Source organism: Crassostrea angulata, chromosome 6 (genome assembly GCF_025612915.1).
Source record: "Crassostrea angulata isolate pt1a10 chromosome 6, ASM2561291v2, whole genome shotgun sequence".
NCBI lineage: Eukaryota > Metazoa > Mollusca > Bivalvia > Ostreida > Ostreidae > Magallana > Magallana angulata.
In genome coordinates, this window is record NC_069116.1 from 6,426,843 (window position 1) to 6,447,302 (window position 20,460).

At 32.6% G+C, this 20,460-nt stretch overlaps 1 protein-coding gene across 4 annotated transcripts; it reads right to left on the reverse strand.

Moving 5' to 3' along the window:
- Positions 1 to 222: 222 nt before the first annotated feature.
- On the reverse strand, positions 223 to 19,341 carry LOC128188144 (uncharacterized). 4 transcript variants are annotated; one of them, XM_052859016.1, is made up of 5 exons: positions 19,236 to 19,341; positions 13,325 to 13,550; positions 11,350 to 11,454; positions 10,762 to 10,786; positions 223 to 335 (listed from the first exon to the last, which is right to left on the reverse strand). In XM_052859016.1, the coding sequence occupies exons 2-5, from the start codon at positions 13,542 to 13,544 to the stop codon at positions 320 to 322; spliced, it is 366 nt and encodes a 121-aa protein (XP_052714976.1). In that variant the 5' UTR covers positions 13,545 to 13,550; positions 19,236 to 19,341; the 3' UTR covers positions 223 to 319. The 4 variants fall into 4 exon arrangements, with proteins under 4 accessions (XP_052714976.1, XP_052714973.1, XP_052714975.1 ...); XM_052859013.1 differs by lacking the exon at positions 19,236 to 19,341 and adding an exon at positions 15,694 to 15,945; XM_052859015.1 differs by lacking the exon at positions 19,236 to 19,341 and adding an exon at positions 15,690 to 15,945.
- Between the last annotated feature and the right edge of the window lie 1,119 nt (positions 19,342 to 20,460).

The following is a 20,460-nucleotide window of genomic DNA, read 5'->3' on the forward strand; positions in this document are numbered from 1 at the left end:
AACCTCCGACATGTTGTCAACTGAACTCCCGAGAATTAAAAAAATAATTGAATATACTAGTTGCATTGTATTGACTTAATCCAAACATATATTAAACAATTTGTAATTTTTAATTTAATTTCCTTATCATGTGATGTAATGATAATAACATGCTTGTATATATTTTCCCTCCTTTTTAACACATGAAATATTAGTAGTGTGTCAATGAAAATAACGCGGACTTGTTCCGAAGTGAGTTTATTTTTCAGAAATTATCCAATTTGAAATATTAAAAAATTATATCATGTTCAAATTTTGGTCTTTTGGAAGCATCATTTCATCAAAGTTCATCATGCCTGTAAAAGAAACAAGATACCCGGGTCATACATGCATAATATTAATAAATTAAAGCTTTAAAGGGGCATGGTCTCGTCAAATTCTATTTTCCTATTTTTATTATTTACAATGCTTTAGGAATGCATTTCTAATGATAAAATGGAATTTGAGAGCCAAAGCAAGATACAGAGCTCACAAATCTGTGTCATGTAAACAAGGCTCGTGCCCTGTTTTTGTTTACATAGGTTCAATATACCAATTAAAAACCTTTTTCAAGCTGATTTTTCTATCTTCTTATTCATTTTAAGCATAGATAAACAGTTCCTAACGTTTAACACATTCATTTTAGGTCTTAATTTGAAATTTTCACTTCAACATTCAAAATGTAAACGAAAGCTTTGTTTACATGTCAAAAAATTGTAAACTCTGTAACTCGCTTATAACTCAACAAATGACACTAAAATTTTGTTTGCCTATTAAGAATGCCCCACTGAAGCATTGTAATTATTCAAATCGGAAAAATAATTTTTGACCAAAATCGTGACCATGCCCCTTTAAATTATAAGTACATCATCATTTTCTCCATTTGAAAGCAAATAAAATAAGTCATCAAGATTAAAGACATTTTTGTTTTACCTGTGGTCTACATGACAGCTATCAACTGAAACAGAGAAGAAAGTTTCACGTGTTCACGTTGTATGAAACTTTCAATTTCATTTGATATAAAGATCATGCTCTGTATATTTATTTATCATTTTTGTTTCCAGTGAGTACTAGAATAAACTTTCTTTGGAGAAGGTTACGAATTTACCAAATGGAAGAGCTAACAAATAAACAAATGGAGCTTGAAGCTATCAGAAAGAAAACGATGCGGGGTCAGTGTATTAGGGCAAATTTTAAATCGACAGAAGATGGAGAGAACCCCTTAAATATTTCACTTCACTCCAATCAGGAAATTACATAACTAAACAAATACCTCTAGTGGTTAAGGATGAAGTTGTCACTGACCAGTTTGAAATTTAAGATGAAAATTTATGCAAAAAGGAGAAATTATTAAATCAGAGGGTTTTTTTTAACTAAATAAGGAAAAAATAATTTTCCAAAGTCAAGTGATACAGAGTTTAAAAGTATTGAAGGCCCATTAACCAAGTTTTAAATTCTTAGTTTTTTTTAATAAATCAAAGTACTAAAGAACTGACGGGAGTTGATTTTGTCGATGTTTATTTATTTCAAAATCAATGATATGTTATTTTGCATGACAAGTACAAGTAGTTTCTAATTTAAATTACGCACATTTTTATAATATGAATTTTTGGACTTTTTATTCGACAAGAATGTCGAGAACCCCCATATGAATCATGTTAATTAATATTTAAAGATAAAATTAATTCAATCAAACTATATATCAGTGATAGAAATATTTCTCGAAAATTGTATGGATCCAAGCAATATTGAACTCTAGTCTCGTTCAACCAAACGCTCGGCTGACACCGTAAATCTCCGACAGGGATTTACGGAGACAGCCGAGCGTCGAGTTGAACGAGACTATATTGAACTCTTGCGTAGGAATACATACGACTACAAAAAATATTAATTGTTCGTACCATTTAAAATCTGACTATTTTCAAGGTATTTATAAATAAGTTTCCTTGAAAAACAATGCTAAGCATACATTATATCGAATTCATCAATTATTTTCAAGAACTAAGTGTTGTCAGCGGTATTGATTTGTGCTGAGGCCCAAACACTGTTTCACTTTCGGTTTGTCTGAGTAACTGCATAGGAGAGTTGATTAAAATCAACTCCCAAAAATGACAAAATTCCTGATCCTGATGGATTTACATGGGATTTTTTCAAGTTTTCTAGACATATATAAGCTCTTTTCTCAGAAGAGCAATCAATAACTCTAACGAATAAAATGCATTTTTTAAAACCAAATAAAGAAAACATAAACAATTTCCGAAAAATTTACGCCCCTTAAGTCATCTTATTGTCAAATTTAAAATAGCATCAGGTTGTATTGCAGATCGCAATAAAATATCTAGACAAATTGATAAGGAAAGATCAAACAGTATTTATTTCAGGGAGATTTATTGGTGAAAACGTAAGTTTTATATATGACATTATGAACTTTTGTAATTTTGTAACTAAGTTGCTTAAAGTAGAGCAAAGTTTTCCAAAATAATTAAACCATTTACAATGTAATTGTATTTTTTGTCTTCAAAATGCCAGCGACATAAAATGCATGGTTTATTGACTTTGTAACGCGCAGTATTCATTTTGTCCGCACAGTCTGTTGTGATGTAGAACCGGCCATATCCAAATATAAATAATCAATGCTTTGTGCAATACATTTGTATTTTGTATGTTTGTTAAAATTTATATTATTTATTCATTCAAAGCATTCGGTCATGCTTTTTCAAATTATGGATTGATGCCCAAAGGCTTCTGCTAACTATACTAAATCATGTTTTTTAAGCCTTTTCAAATTGAGAACAGAACAACGATTGGTCTCTACGAACCAGGTATCTCAATAACTATATCAGTGCAACATAGCCACGATCAAACAGAGGGATTATCTTTAGTATCCATATGGCCATTGTTTTCCAAGGCAAGACAAAACCGAACTGAATAGTGAACAGATGAAAAATGTGATAAAGATATCAAAAGCATGCATTTCAAAGATAATTAATGGAAATTGAATATATAGCTGACAAAATCGATATTATACTCTGTCCCGAGTTTTTGCTTTCACCACTTTTTGCTTGATATTTCAATAATAGTAAATACCTTTGTGCTCAAACTACGTTCATCCACTAATATAAAAAATGTCCAGATTATCTGTTTTGAAACGCCACCTCTACCGCTTCAGGTTTCAATACACATCCCGAAATTGAAAGTCTACGGAGATTTTGCATTGCAACAGCCATTACTAAGCCCGGATGATAACGTTAAAAAAATTGCGCGATGTATTCCGAGTGTATTCCGAATGGAGAAAAGATGTAACCATTCCCCATTATAAATCTCCGTAAGGAATCTGTTTTCGTTCCTGTGAATTTTTGTGAGTGGAAAGGGATAATTGATCAATGAAGATATCTTGAATATATTCCCTTTTAACGATTTTAACCGTATTTCTTTCACAGATATGTGTAATTTTATTAAAAATCATCAAAAAGCGATGGAGGCAATAACTTGGGACAGACTATAGCAACTAAATCATAAAACTGCTATCTAGGACTCGTAAGTTGAAGCATGCTAAAATTTTGACTTAAGTAAGTCATAAGAAGGACCTCGGCGGAATCATAGGACCTGCGTTAGTCCTACTTAAGTATGCCTTACTTAACAAATTTAGGCAAAGTTAGCAAGGTCTTAGCTACGTTATGCTTACATGTATGTTAAAAACCAAAAACGAATTGTTCATTCTTTTTATGGAATTTAAATACATTGGCAATGAATCATTATCTTGAGTTAGTTTCTTGTTTATAATTTATAGATGCAAGTGTTTGATATTTTTGAAATTAGATGGGGTAGAAATTTGCATACGCAAAATTCATGGTGGCATGAGTAGATATGTGTTCCAATTGCAAGCTCTAAACGATGACTTGGTCTTAGGTAATGTACTAGTATTCGGTCTATTGTTGTAACGTCTTTGGTTTGACGAATATTTACTTATCTAGTCGTTGTGGAAGACTGCATTTGGCGTAATATAGCGATACTGTTAAAACTTTTTTTTTTTTATTTATTATTTTTTCATATGCATACAAACATTTTTAATAATATAATTCAAAGCCATTTTTTACTCATCCACTCACACATTCGTGCTCACATTCATCCAGATTTGGCAGTGGTTGCTTATTTAACAAAGGCAAACGGTTAATATTAATAATAAACAAAGAAGAAACAAAAAATAAAAAATTACTGAATTGTATCAAATATATGTTTCCATACATGCCAGTTGTTGGTAAACTTTTGCATTCATGAAATATATTTTTCAACTTTGTATTTGTTATATAGATAAAATAGCAGCCCTAGTAGACTAGGCAGTATATGCTGTTAAAACTTGATAAAATAGTATATTGTTTTTTCTTCTACATCTTACCTCACCAATAAGACAATTCACATACTCTGAGTATCATTTTGTTTCATAACGTCGATGTCTTGAAATAGGCAATCGTCGTCTTTAAAATCACTGAATATTTTTTTCTCTACAGACTTCTCAAGTCTTTTTTAAATTTCTCCAGTTTCGTGAGTTTACAAAACCTTACAGCTCATTATGACAACTCTTCATATATATATAGCCATAAACCAAAACTTTGTTTTTAGCCAAAATTAAAATTAAAATATTAATTTGGTGTAAATATTTTGATTAACCACATTGTATTTAAAAGCTGAATTGCAATAATTAACAATAAAACTTCTTAATGTGTGTAAACAAAACTAAAATATACTTAAGTAGCCTTTACCGGTCCCTTACGATTTGGGTATATTGTCCTAGCTTAACACTCTTCTACTTCTAGTTATGGACTTTAGTCTGTACTTTGATACTTAATGTACTTAGGTCCTCCTTAAGCACTGTCTTAGACTTGAGTACCCATTACGTTACGAGTCCCAGGTATATTACAATGATCAGGTTGGGAAAAAAAGAAAATAAGATCTCTCAAAAATTTCCCTATCTTGACTAAAGCAAAATGAGTCTCTCCAATTGTTATTTAAAAAAACAAAATTTAAAAGGAACATAAATTTCACCTCTTTTTGAAAGCCTTTTGGCCCGAAGATATGAAAAGATTAAGGGTTACATGGTTGAAGTACACTACTGTAATTGATAGAATTGATAGAATTGATAGATTTCAAGATAGACATATATAAATTATTGTAATCTAACCTATCTGAAAACAAACACATCTATTTGAAATACGAAAAAAGTATTAAGTTCAATGTGTTTTACATTTGTTGGTGCTTAAATTGGAAATGAAATTGAGGAAACTTGTTTTAAAGAAAATTGCATATCTCGGGGCAATGTACTTAGAAAATATGGTTTCATAGGGAAATATTTTCTCCATTATTATCATGCAAATAAACCAGTCCCACAGGGTGATGCAGCGCTCAAATTTTAATTCAAGAAATCCCTAAATGGAAGCTGCGTTATTGCATTTTTGCAGGAAAATTGACATAGTTTCGTGAAATATGAAACTTCGGCAATCGCTAAATCTACGTAAATTAGCTTATACATTCTAAAAGTATGTTAATATATACATAAAGGTGTAAAGTTAATTGTATTTTACATGTACCGAACGAACCTCTGTTATACTATTTTGACTTTGGAGATTATTAGGTAAACAAAGAAGCTACTGGTAGGTCTACTTGCTATGATAGGATTGGCCCTATTCTTTTAATCTTCTTATAAATTTCATTTTAAAGAGCTAGACTCCAGCATAGAAACCCTTCTTGATGGCCATCTTTTCCCTGATGTTAGGGGGCAACTTGATAAACTTTGAAGAAACATCAGTATGGGCATGCGAAACATCGCAAACGCTTCTGGATACACTTGACTTGTGGAAACCAAGGGTATCCCCCACAGTTTTCCTATTATCACCTGTGGCAAAGTACCTTAAAGCAATTTCAACTTGATTTATAGCAGACAGGGAATGACTCCTCAGGGTGGGGCGGCATAACTCTGGTTCTTTAACATCTGTTGTGAATTTTACCGATTCCATGGAAAACCTATACCTTTCTTTATATTGCGCCTCATCAAAATTATGACTGAAATGTCTACAAATTCGCTGTTTCTTGTGTCGTCTGCCAAAGTTTATGTCAAACAATAACCTAGCAGCCATGTTTGAACACTGGTTAAAAGATGTAACCCAGCTTTGCAGAATGGTTAACTTTAGTAGTCAAAAGTAACCACTGGTTAGCAATATAGCCATTGGTTATCTTTTGAGCAGCAGGGTTTATCCACTAGTCAAAAATTAACCACTGGATAGAGGATTAAACCAATGTTTAAAGTTAACCAATGTTTTGAGCAACCCAGTCCAGAGATCATTTCATACAACGAATCGATATTTTCGAACTTCATTTGACATCAAAATGAAACTTGTTTCTTTTGATATTTTTGTAAGGATCGATCTAATGAATATCTTATAAGATGTTAGAATATATTATTTCATCGCAACGTATGACAAAAAAAAATCGAAAATTGAATTGCAGTTCTGATTAATATATTCCAAAGACCACTTTTGTTACTTCATCAGTAGATATTTCATTTCAGATAAATTATCAAATGAAATTTCAGGAGTACTGGGTTCCACATACTACAATTAACACTAATTTGCCTATAATTTAGACTTTCCGTTCAAATGTTAAACGCCCTTTCCTGGCAGATTTTCAAACTGTTATTATGTCTATAGTGGGTAAATCAATTATGTGCAACCAAGCACCGGAACTTTTAAAGGTAAATAAATAGGTACGTGCATGACAGGCTATCAAATACTCTAGAATCCGAGTGGGTATGTCGTTTTTGCTATGACCAAAGGAATAATTGATTTATACTTTACAGATATGAAACCTGAAACATTACTGCACAAGTTATTAGAATAAAAATAGACATTTAACAACTTTTGCCTGTATCTTAATATTTACATTTAATAGGTTAAGATCTTGATTTTTAGCCGGGCTCTGCTGAAAGCAGAGTCCCTGCTTTAGGCAGGCAAATCGCCAATGTTACTATAAATAGCACAAGTAAACAAAAAACCAAACAGCGTCAAGGTAAAGCTTCCGCTATACCAAATAGTTACACAAAGAGCCACGTTTTGTCAAAAGTGTTGGCATTTTGTTTCTTTTTTAATTTTCGAATGAATTGTCTATCTTTTTTAGTTTTCTTATTAATAACGTGTTTTTAAAACATTACTATGCATTTTGGACACATACAATGCGCATGAATTTCCATGAACTACTTTGCTGCGCGATGAAGAAATGGGGATTGAATATATAATGCTTGTTGCAAAATTCAAGGCAGCAACTGTTGAACTTTTTAACTTCTACTAGACATACGTATTTTTTGTTTATAGCCGCTTACAAAATTTGGTTGCTCTCTGATGCTATGCCGACATTAAAAGCATGAGAGAGAGAGGTAGAGAGAAAGAGAGAGAGAGAGAGAGATTTTCAGTATTTACTACAAATTATGCATAAAGACACACCAAAAGAGCCCGGCTTTCAGTACTTCAGTACTTTGATTTTTTAAACTAACCCAGAGTCAAAATACTATTTGCAAATACATGAAGTAGAATAAAGTAAAAAGTAATAAACCTTGCATGATATTTAAAAGAGGTGTAGAAAACAAAATTGATGTTTAGCATTTCTCACGCTAACTTCTGATAAGCTACAAAAATAAGCTAGACGAGTTTTTGACTTGAACTGCTACCCAAGGGTCAGGAAAAGGATTTAACAGTTAAAAGTTGGTTGACAGACATTTATAAGAAATTGATATAAAAACATAGATATACAAAATAAACACCAGTAATTGACTAGAGAGAGACTGTTCAAGGAGGGGACGTTTGAGGTAGGCAGTCATTTACATGTACCATGGTATATGAAACAGCGGTGCAATGGCAATTTGATAACAAACATCTTATGTTCCAAACATGAAGGTAGTTTTAAGGTATGTTTCTACTTGAGTGACGTCATCACTGATATTTCTGTATACACTTTATTGGAATTATGTAATTATCTTTATTAATTAAACATGGGATTATTGTAAAGACTTTGAATTGATAGGCCTAATATTGCATTTGTATGGACTAATGATTTTCTGCATGTTTGGAATGTTTTGATCTTTAACTACTACTACATTGTAGTATACGCTTTCAAATATTTTGAACAAGCATTTCTCCATTTTCACACGGTTTTTACAAAATATTTATCTTATCACAGACTTTCTCTAAAAATGAGGACGTCTACCAATTTTTAAAACATACAAACTAATTTATTTTTAAAAAATGGTCAATAAAAGAAGGAATTAAAAACTTTTTGACGCTGAATGTAGCATATTTAAGAATTAAAGTATCATTTTTGATGTGTATCGGGATATAAATACGGGTTGGTCACGTAATCAAATCGCCCGAAGAGCTTTATGGAAGATTTGATCACGTACCAACCCGTATGTATATCCCGATATACATCCAAATGTGATAACTTATTTCTTATATTTACATATGTTGCAAATTATGACAATAACAATGCTCCATACTTTCTTTTTTGTGATGAACCAGAAAGCTGCTTTGATTAAGATGACGTAGAAAAAATAGAACAACAATGTTGCAAGTATTTGATTATCATGATAAACAAGCATTCTGAGAGTATTGCATAAGCAATACACGTCCCCTACCGGTTTGTATTATTCTATGAAAGCTCCCAAGCACACAACCATTCAGAGCTATTGTATACGAGATGGCATGCTTTAATCAGAGATACTGAAAGAACAGAGGAAATTAAAACTATAAAGTTGATATAGAAATTAAATACAAAATAGGTAAAATAATACTCTTTATTTCATCTCCTGTAATTTCGCCAAGTCTATTCTGTATTCGCTGGTAAAAATTTGTGAAAACAATGCACTGTTATGCAGAATATCATTTCTTACCGTATTCTGTACCCCGAATCAAACCAAACATTTAAACAAATGTGACGGTTCGAATACCGGCGCCAGATAGCTCAGTTGGTAGAGCACCTGACTAGAGATTCAGGGGGCCCGGGTTCGAAAGAACCCGGTCTGGTCCGTCATTATTTCTCCCATCCCGTTACATTTGGTGCCGTGACCAATCCCTGGAACTGACAGGTGAACTCCTGCCAGGGGAAGAGCCTGGGGTGATCTTCAGGGACGAAGATCATTTAAGGGGGGAGGAGTGTGACGGTCAGACCGGCGCCAGATAGCTCAGTTGGTAGAGCACCTGACTAGAGATTCAGGGGGGCCCGGGTTCGAAAGAACCCGGTCTGGTCCGTCATTATTTCTCCCATCCCGTTACACAGCCGAACCCGATTGTAATAATAATACAAAAAACCATGCCGATTAAATTTACAACACAATGCTTGACACTATTTTACAGAATTTATTTGTTTGTTAGAAATGATAAAAGAAATGGTACAGGAAAAGGAATGGTACAAGTAACGCACGATATTATTACTGACTACATACTGGCCTCGTTTATTCAATACACACCGAACCCGATAACGAACCCGAACATTAAAAAAATGGAATATAAAAAATTAATTTTCTCGAAAATATGTCAATCAGACGCTACAAAAGTGTAAACTTGATCTGTAGTTTGACATTTTGAAGCTGTTCAGCAAGTTTCATATTATTCCTCAAATGCATAAAGAAAAAAAGTGTGGAAAACTGAAGTGGGACAGACAGACGGACGGACGGACGCAGAGGAAAGCTATAGTCCCCTCCGGTGAAACCGGTAGGGGACTAATAATAAATATGAGACTAATTTTGACAAGACAACACTTTTTATTATAATAAAGTGAAACAGAAAAGAAAATTCACTTGTACAATTGAAAAAAAAACCCGATTGAAGCTTGGTGGAATAGTACCACTTCTGTTGAAGTCACAGAGCGGTTGGAAATTTAAAAACAAGCGATTGAAATTTGAGTTAGACTCATTTAGGGCTGGAAGAAATTTTTTTTGGCCTTAGTACCCCTGATTCAACTTTCATTTTTCACTGATTTTCTTATATATACGTGTTACCATTAATCCTCGCTTAGCCCGCCTCTCGCTGCGCTCGGTATTAATAAAACTACAGGTTTCTACGAACTTTTTGGATAATATTTGTATATGTTTCATTACGTGTTAAAAAAAATTAAAGGTTCCTAACCTCAGAATTAATAATCTGAATATTATTTCTTTTCAACTTAATTTATTTTAGTAGTAAATTTCAAAATCGTATCAGTTTTATTTGTAATCAACTGTAAGCAATATATAATTTTTACTCTCTTCAATACTATTTTTTTTTTCATTATCAAGAACATACATGTATATTCGTCTATAGACAATTAAATAATACATTTTAAATACACATACTTTAACAATCTGTACAATAACATAAAGTGTTGCTCGTAGTTTATTTCGCATTAAAAAATAAAACAATCCGAATTCAATTTTTTCGCTTTATGTCCAGTCTGTCCGCCTGGCACTCTGCAGACACCGGGGTTTTCAATGTTGTGCTGCCTTAATGCAGAGAGTTATAAATAGAGTTTAGGTGAAAAAAATCGCTTGATGCTTTGGAAGCATAGCCATTGTAGTAGCTGAATCAAAATTCAGTATGCTCATGGTTTTCTCGAAAAAAAAAGAACAGCATCCCATGTCCATCATATCAAGCATATTAATCCCCCCCCCCCCCTTGAATTAGAAAAAACAATTAAGGATCATCACGATATGTTATTTTATATTACCTGTATTCTTCATAACAGCCATCAACTGAAACAATAGGATAAACCGTAAATGTTGTGAATAAAAGGGCTTTTACATTTTGAAACGCATTGTTTGAAGAGAATTAATGATTTTTGTTTAACAGAATGGATGTCATACAATTAGATATTGCATTACATTTCAATATTGAATAGTGGTTTGAATAAGTTAAACCTGGGTCTACTTTTTTCTACGTAACTGTTTGGTCAATAACAAACTAAAATCTGGTGTTATGAATTCACAGAAACATGCAGTTCAAAATATGAAAAACTTCCTTAACATAAGTGATTTTCCTAGATACGGATCTTTAAACAGGGGTCAAACATTTGATCTACATGATGTAATGAAAATATCCAAATTTAAAGGTTAAAGATGTGGATTTTTCTTTACTGAATAACAGTTTACAGCTAAACAAATCATTCATATTGAAAAATTGGGTACATCTGATGGTTACTCTTTTGACCATCAAATCTCCTTAGCTGCATTTGTTATTTTATTACACGATTTTGATTGAATATATGTAGCAATGACCACCATTTGCTTATTTAATTTACTAGTATTTGTTTACTTACATTTTACTGCAGCTGGTGAATATATTTCCTCGCTTGGACAGTTCTTCCCTTGGCATTGCCTGATAGCCATTCTCTCTTTCTTGTTGTCAAAGAAAGGACACTTTCCTTAAAAAACATAAGAATGATTAAATCGAAATTAAAAGGTCTCAATCCCCAATTACATGTTAAGGCATTCATCTTTTTTCAGATTAATTACACAAGAGGCTGGAACATATGTGGAAAAAAGACACCGATAATTCATAAAATATACCCCTCAGTGTTCAATTTTCATTTTCCCCCTCAAAAACCAGACAATCAGAATAACACAATGATAATGGCTTGCAGAATTGAAATTATGTATTACTGTTTAATTGTCGAATTCTTTATATTTTTATATTGACATATTAAGTCGGTCGAGAGATTTTCTAGTTTAAGAGGAAATAATCTGCAGTTACAATTTAATTAAACTTTTAAAGCACATATGAATCATTTAATATTTATTCGTTTGATGAGATATCGGCGCTTCTGATTGGTTGAAAAATTTCTTTGATACCTGCATCAATAAAATTTTGCCGGATCTACTTTTCTCAACTGTTCTGATCTAACACTATTTATAGAACGGGAATTTCCAAGATAAACACTGTCAACAAAATGTAAAGTTGTGTCTGTTTTATTGTCAGCAAACAAAATACAACTTTATAAACATAAAAACTTGAAAGTTAAACCTTCAAAAATAAACAAAACACATTATTTGATTCACGAAATAGAAAATTAAGCGTCTTCACACGATTTCGTCTGCTTGAGATCAATCAACATTTGCAGCGAGGCTGGCTGTTCCTTTTCCAGGAATATTATAACGAACATATAGGCCTATACACTTTCACGGTAACACTGCTGTTCAAATTTGGTAACGATAAGTTTTAAATTTACACACGTACATGATCGGTCATCAGAATAAGCGTCGTAAAGAAAAGCTTAGTTAATGAGCAATGCATCAACTCCTTCGGCGCATTCCAAGCGGCAGATATACCATTTAAGTACATCACTGGCTATCTAGTCATCACAACGTTTACAAAAGTCGCTTATACATACTATTCTTTGTCGACATATCAGCTATTTTCGTCCACGAACGCCTCTCCTTGGATGGTTATGTCCAGTTGCATATTCCAGCGATCTCACATGAAAACTAGTTTTATTACGAGTTTTTCTGCACAGTGAATAATATCACAAGCTATCGCATGTATTTTCCTTTCGTTTTCAATTCAGCCGGTTCAGATTTTAACTCACTATTTGTGTTTAATCCATTAAATTCAGCTCAATAGCTCTGCATCAGCTGAAGGCGAGTCCATTTTGAATATTGTTGCTGTTGTTGTTTTGTATTCATACGCGCCGCTTCATTTACATTATTTACATTTTTGATCAATGACACTTCACATTTTTTAATTTGAAAATGTTTTATTAAATGATAAGAAATGAAGATAATAATTTTTCTATTGATCGACGTATCAAAGAAAAAATTGACCGGAAAACTTTTTCATCAATGCGCTACGCGCATTGATGAAGTTTTCCGGTCAATTTTTTCTTTGATACGTCGATCAATAGAAAAATTATTATCTTCATTTCTTAAATCCATCATTGATCATTTAATGTGCTACATCTCCAATGCTCTTTCATATCGGAATTTTAACTGCTATAAATATTGATCTATAGGTTCTTTAAATATTAAGAGGGTTGCATGGTCGTGGCCATTTTTAGAATATAATGATCCCCTTAAAATGAAGAGCTTAGTATACAAATACAGAAAAATGTTCAATTTCATAACTAAAATATATGGATTTTTTCTTATAGCGAATAGCTAAACAAATTATATTTTAAGGAATATCTGATAGTAATTAGTGAACACTTAGCCTCCTTAAAAGTTTTTTACTTGGCTTATACTGTTTTCATGAAAATTGATACTCTCTCCCAGAATTTCGATATATTTAGTTGCTTATACCTTTCGGGATTTTCAAGATGTTTTCACAAACCAAGCCATGATTGTTCTGATCATCAATCAAACAGTGAGCAGTTTTATTTTCATCTAAACATTCCATATTCTTTTCCTGGTATTCCGATAAGAACAACTCTGGGCATGTTGCTCCTTCTTTGAGATGTTCGAACATAACACAGTTACACACAACGAGGAGTGGAAATAAATGTATCAATGTTTTCATCATTCTGACCTAAAATTGAAAATAGTGTGCAACTTGCACCATAATTATATACTAGTATTTTAATGCAAAGTGCTCTAATTTTGAATCTAAGTAAAATTCCTTACTGCCTGTAAAAAGAAAATATCATAATCACAAGAAACAGCTGCCGTTGTGTTAATAAGTGAATCGTTCAATATGAAACATTTAAACAAACAACCAATACTTAATACATCTGTTTCAAATATATATTTGTATTATTAAATAAAGGCAGACTTGTTCAACTCATACCAATTTGTCTAAGGTCTATACACGGTGTATACAATAATTTTGATTTGTTTTTCTACCTTTTTTACTGAAATAAACCTTTTAGTTATTAAAAAAAACTTGTTAGACCTTATCTTGGTGCATTATTTATTTTCAATTCAGCAATCAACACTAAATGAACAAAAACATGGAGCCTAGTTTTAGATTAGAAAGATTAGTTTGCCTTTTATTTCAATTGCAATATGGCAATTGTCATCATTTGAAATCATTTGTTGACATTATGTCAAGTACCGGTGGATTTTGCTACGATATTCATTATCAAGGGAGATTTAAAAATAACGAATTTTAAAAAGTAATCAACCAATTATTCGTCATAGAAATGGGTTTTTTTGCCAAGAATTTAATCGAAATGTACACCATTCCTTACCTAATCAATCGATTAAATTGAAAAAATGACAATAACAAACTGTCAACCATCTCAAAACCCCATAAAGCGTTTTACGAATTTAAAGCAGAGCAACACGGACCTCTTAAAAAAAAAATAGAGGTGGGATCCGGTGCCTATGAGGAGTGAGCATCCCCTGCCGACCGCTCACACCCGTCATGTGCTCCTCGTCACAATTCGACATGTCATGATCGAGGTAAATGTCTAAATTGGAAAGAAGTAACGAAACGCTGATGATTTGGTTTGTTTGTAATTGTATAAAAAAAACCAAACAAACCTTGAGCAAACACGGACCTCCATAACACTGGAGGTGGGATCAATCAATTGATTAAAGCAATGAACAAAGCCATTCATATTTAAAATTGGTACTGAAATCAGTTCATTTTCTATGGTAATGTTTTTCAAAATTGTTAAATGGAAATTAAAATGAAAAAAATATATGAAGTGGATATTTTAATTAGTGTCACGTTTAAATATTGTAAAGTATTTTAAACCGTGTTCCAGAAGCTTAAAGAGCTGCAGCCAAAAGCCATTTTTGTAACACATCTTTACAAAGCATTTCCACAAATCAAAAACCTTAACTGGAAGCCATAATGTCTTTCTTATCAGATATCATCCAGTATTTATAATCAGTGTAGTTTGACAAAGATGACCTCCATCATCAAATCTAAGTATCTTGCTTAAATTTTGATAACATGTTATTTATAATTTTACAAATAATAGCCAGGTTAAACAAAAAAACAGAGATTTACCGTATTTAGCGAATAATTAACGATATGTTTAACTAACATTTGACGATAGCAAACTCACTTCAGCACTTGTGAAATTTTTTATCCTGTATCCCTACATGTATGACGCGAATATATCAAAATGATTCCTACTTATTGCGCATTATAGCTAGGTCAGGGAAACAGGCTTCAGCAAATCTTCCAAAAGCATCTATTGGTTGGCTAGTAATCAATTACTTAATGCCTGAGCAGTCAAAAGACCTAGGTACAGGGAACAGCTCATTGTGCTTTATTGCACTCGGTCGTTGTTTAACTGAATTGACTTCATAGATAATTTGGTAAATAAAGAAGCTAGCGGTACGTCTTCGTACCTTTAAAAAAGACGATCATGTTTCATACAACGAAATCAATAATTTTAAACTTATTTTGCAATCAAAATGAAAGTTGTTTCAAATATCTTTTTTGAGGAACTAATTATTAAGACATTGAAAAAAAATTATTTGAATTCAACTTTTCAACAAAAAACCGAAAATGTGTCTTTTTATTTATCCATTCCCAAATCAACTTTTGAAGAAGGAAAAAAAAAACAAGTCCAATTTTGTAAGTTTAATAATGTATACTCTATTCCAGATTATTAATTAATAAAATCAATAATTGGTATTACAAGAACATATACATATTTCAACAAATTACTATTCATGATAATTTGCCAATAATAAGTCTTTAACTTACCTAGCTATCAGTTAAAATGTCCGTTCATGAAATATACTGTTTGATTTTGTCTCTTTTTAGTATGTTTTGACAGGCGTGAGGCATAAGTTTAAATAGCAGGTAAATCAATATGTGCACCGATATCGTTAAAGTTAGACAACAGAGTATGTGCATACGCGCCGTTTTCAAAAACCGTTGGTCGTTTAGAGCCAAATAAATATTGGATTGATAGATATAAAATATAAATGTAAAAGTTATTAGATTTAGATATTTAACAACGTTCACGTGCATTGTTATGTTTATTTGCATGCATTTTTATGTTTATTTTTCATCTGTTCTAATCTTGATTTATTAAAAGAATCCCAATCGACAGACACTAAAAAAACTAAACTTTATTTCTTTTACAATGATTGAGAAACAAGTTCTACAACATAGCAATATCTCTCGTTGGCACGGATGTTAGACAGAAAATTGTTTGCAATTTTTAGCATTTAGATTAATGTTGTAGATATTGTATGATATTTGCTGTAAGTTTAGAAAACTATTGTAAAGCATTGCTCACTTTTCTGATAAATACAAAAACCTGAAATACAACAAGGAACTGTAAAGCCCACTGCGTTTTTCTTGACCCTGATTAGCTACAAAATGAGATCAATGAGCTTTCGTAAGGAACTGCATTCAGAGGCGTTACTTATTAAGATAATAAACGTGACTTGGCTTTAATACGGAATACCCCGACTCAAGCAGCTCAATACACAGTGGCCAAAGAACAAATTGCATGTGTAAAATTTTTGGTGAATAACTACACAGAAATTGTTCGAGGTCTCGAGAGTCTCCAAAAGAAACATTTCCTTATATTGTAATGAGATGTTACTTTGTCGGGGTAAACGTGAAACATTGTTGAATAACCCAGGTTTCATGTTTGCAAGATTTGAAGAAAGGTTTTGTTGGACTTTTAACAAGGACGTGACAGGAATTCAGGCAACAATTCGTGGTAAATATTGAAGCAATAAAAAAATGGTTAAAATGTTTTGGGTACCTATAGATAAAAAGAAAATGGGTATGGACAATAAGGAAAATGAATCGCAGAAATCGACAAGAGAGAGGCTGCGTAATGGCCAGAACAATTTACAGATCGGAAAAAAGAACATCAGAGAAAGTATTCATCTTAGAAATATTCTAGAACAGTCCATAGAAAGCACAATTGTATGTAAGCTTTATAGACTTTAAAAAAGGCCTTTAACAGCATAATAAGAAATCAAAGTACTGATGTACTGACGGGAGTTCATTTTATCTATTATTATATATTTTAAAATCAACGATATGTAATTTTGCATGCATGGCAAGTAAATTCCTGTGAGTATTATTTTTTATAATATGAATTCTTCTACAGGAAATTCGTAGAAATCCAATATCAATCATGTTGTGTAATATTCAAAGAATTAGCCCATCAAACTGCGTATCAGTAATGGAAATAGTTATGAGAAATTGTATGGATCCAAGCAAAATTGAACTCTAGTCTCGTTCAACCAGACTCTCAGCTGTATCCGTTAATATCCGACTAGCAAGAGAGACTCTCTGCTTGTCGAAGATTTACGGAGACAGCCGAGTGTCTGGTTGAACGAGACTATATTGAACTCTGGCGTAGGAATACATAAAATGTACGACTTCAAAAAATATCTAAATTGTTCGTACCATTTAAAATCTGACTATTTACAAGGTATCTATTAATTATTTCTTTGAAAAACAATGCTTAAGAACTCATTACACATCGAATTTATTGATTAGAACTAAATGTTGTCAGCCGTGTTAATTTGTGCTTAGGTCCAAACACTGTTTCACTTTCGGTTTGCCTGAGTAACTGCATAGGAGAGTTGATTAAAATCAACTCCCAAACATTGCCAGTTATGTGATAAACTAAAGCATTATGGGATTCCTTTAAAAATGTGTCAACATCATCAGAAAATTGTACGATGGAAATACGAGTTGTGTTACTGAAAATGGAAGAACAGACTGGTGTAACGTTTCGACAGAGGTGTGGCTAGAATGTGTTATTTCTGGGTTCCTGTTCATCATTGTGGTAGACAGAAGGCATGGTATTCGCCGAAAATTGATGTTTATCCTAGAAGATCATTACTATGCTGACGACCTGGTTATTATATCAATCAAATACAATGATATTCTAGAGAAGACCAGCAGACTGATATATACAATATACTGTTAAGCAATTTTTATTCGCGGCGACTTTTTTTCGCGATTAACTGCCAATAAACGGTTTCGTGACGACTAATATTCGCGACCAAGCCTTATCTAGACCTGTATTGTTATAAAAACTATAGACAAAGGATTGGTTCGCGGCGAGAAATATTCGCGACGACAAGGCTCTTGCTAACCTCGCAAAAATTCTCGCACGCGAATAAAAGTTGGTTTACAGTATACAGGGTTAACTATTATCGTAAATAAAACAGTAATGATAAGGAAAAGGTTAAATGAAAAATGAACGATGCCAACGACCTAAACGACACGGAAGTAAAAGTGGTTGAAACATTCCTTTACTTAGGTGCCAAAATGAACAAGGCCTCTAGAGAGGTATTAAAGACTAGGCTTAAACAGGATTGTCTTTTTATTTCTGAACAATCTGGATATCAGCACCGTGAAACACAGCACAGCAACACTGACTCAGAGTCATCTCAGTGTTGCTGTGTTGCTCATAACTTTGTAGAACCACTGAGAAAGACAATGAAATGCTCGATACATTCATTCTGAAATATCTTCGGAGAATCTTGAAAATACACTGGATAGGCAATGTCCTCCGAAGAGACACTAGTTTAAACATCAGAAATGCTTTAATTTGAGTTTATAAGGGAATAAGAAGGCAAGGGAGACCAAAGAACACAGTGGAGAAAACAATAGGGTGTTACAGTTGGTGAGAAGTGCAAACTGTAACTGGCCGTCGTAAGTTGTCTCTTTTCCCACGGGGTACGGAGAGGATAAGTAAGTTAGACGGTGTAACGAAGAACTTTTGAAGTAGGCAGTTCAATTATTTAGGTATGCTAAAACAGCAGTGCGTCACAGTCTGATAGTCCAAAAAGACTTGGTGTAAGTGTAATAGAATGTGGTTTTTGCGTAAGAGTAGTGTATTAGAGTACATGCTAAAATAAATCGACTGTTACGTTATACTGTGTCCTGTTAAAGTGATAGAATATATCTATAGAACTCGAAGGACTGGAAAATTACAGTAAGACATACAAAGAAGGCAAGTGAAAAAAGATGTGTTACCAACAAGAATGACAACCACTAGAAACAAGTAACATCGCTGTCAGGAATTAGCCACATCCTATGAGGGATATCAAGAGGGGTATCGTGATTTAGAATCAACATATTTTTAAATTACATATAAATACATTAACAATAGAGCTTGGTACATAAGAAGAATTTAAGAATATTATCATTTTCACGTTCGTATCAAAGCTACACATTGACATCAATATCAAATAACTATGAACAGATTTGTGTGTGTTGGGGGGGGGGGGGTAATAAATTCAAATTGAAATCAAACATACTTACATATTATGTACCGTTACTCCAAGAGTAATAAAACCCTGTTCAAGTATTTGATATCCGAACAGTATATACATAGATAAAGTGCTCAAAAATATGATGTTTGCTCAAGATGTAACTTGGATGATAACGAAACGGATACTTACGTTCGAAGTGATTCATTGGTTAACATTGTCAATGATTTGTAAACATTAAAATGTTTGAAGAACTTGAGATGCTGGTCTTTTTTTTAGTGGGGTTATATATTTCAGACATTGACTTTGCTAAGATGGAATTACATTTTATTTCAAAAATTCAAGTTAAACGTCATATCTTAGAAAGGGCTCTTTATACCACAAAATCTACATATTTTTTTATTCATTGATCGTGTTTATTTATTTTAAAGATAATATTGAAATAAATCAATAGATATCTTCAAGGTGACCCTGACTTTTAGGTGACTTTGTTTTATATATACAGTGTGGACGTTTTATGATACAGTGGTATTGATTTTGATAAAATTCATTTATAAAATTAACTTATTGACTCCATATTAGATTTACTATATTATTAAACTGAGCTTTGTTAATATATATCAACAGATAAACATGTTCTACAACGTAAATCAATATCTTTCGTTGACACGGATGTAAGCACGAAAGGGTGGGGGTTCATTCATGTGGGAGGAAGCCGGAGTGCCCGAAGAAACCCAGTGTTCAAGCGGGCAACCACCATACCCTTTTAAATACAACCACTGTCGACAACGGGAGTCGAACTCAGGTCGCAGCGGTGAGAACATTGTCCACTGCACTACTTGGACACCCATGTTTTAGGAATATTTCAGTGTACTCTTCCTCCAAGATTCCAATTGTTGTCGCTCTATTGCTCTACAAAACAGAAGATCAAATCTATATCAGGATAGATATCATGAGACCGTGAAAATTAAGGATTACGTTTACTCAGGGTTTCAGATTTCAAAAAATTCTTTTACAAAGTTCAATATCTGAGATCCAAACACAAAATAACAACGTTATTAACAAATATCGATTTTGATATCCATGATTTGTTTATTTGAGAAAGATATGCTCCAATAAAGGTAGAATAATATTGAAACAGAGGAAATTCAGACCAATTTTTTAATTTTCTCTTAAAAACTTTCTGTTGCAAGGTAATTGCAAAAGTTAAGTTTCTATATGTTTTTTTATATCATTTTACATATTTTAAAGTTGTATTTACTCGTCTATAAGTTTAT

What these genes read in the sequence shown, in the direction of transcription:
- LOC128188144 (XM_052859016.1), bottom strand. Translation starts at nt 13,544, where the DNA reads ATGATGAAAACATTGATACATTTATTTCCACTCCTCGTTGTGTGTAAC. An exon ending in CATCTTGAAAATCCCGAAAG is followed by an intron (nt 11,455 to 13,324) that starts GTATAAGCAACT and finishes ATGTTTTTTAAG; the next exon opens with GAAAGTGTCCTTTCTTTGAC. An exon ending in TTCACCAGCTGCAGTAAAAT is followed by an intron (nt 10,787 to 11,349) that starts GTAAGTAAACAA and finishes CTATTGTTTCAG; the next exon opens with TTGATGGCTGTTATGAAGAA.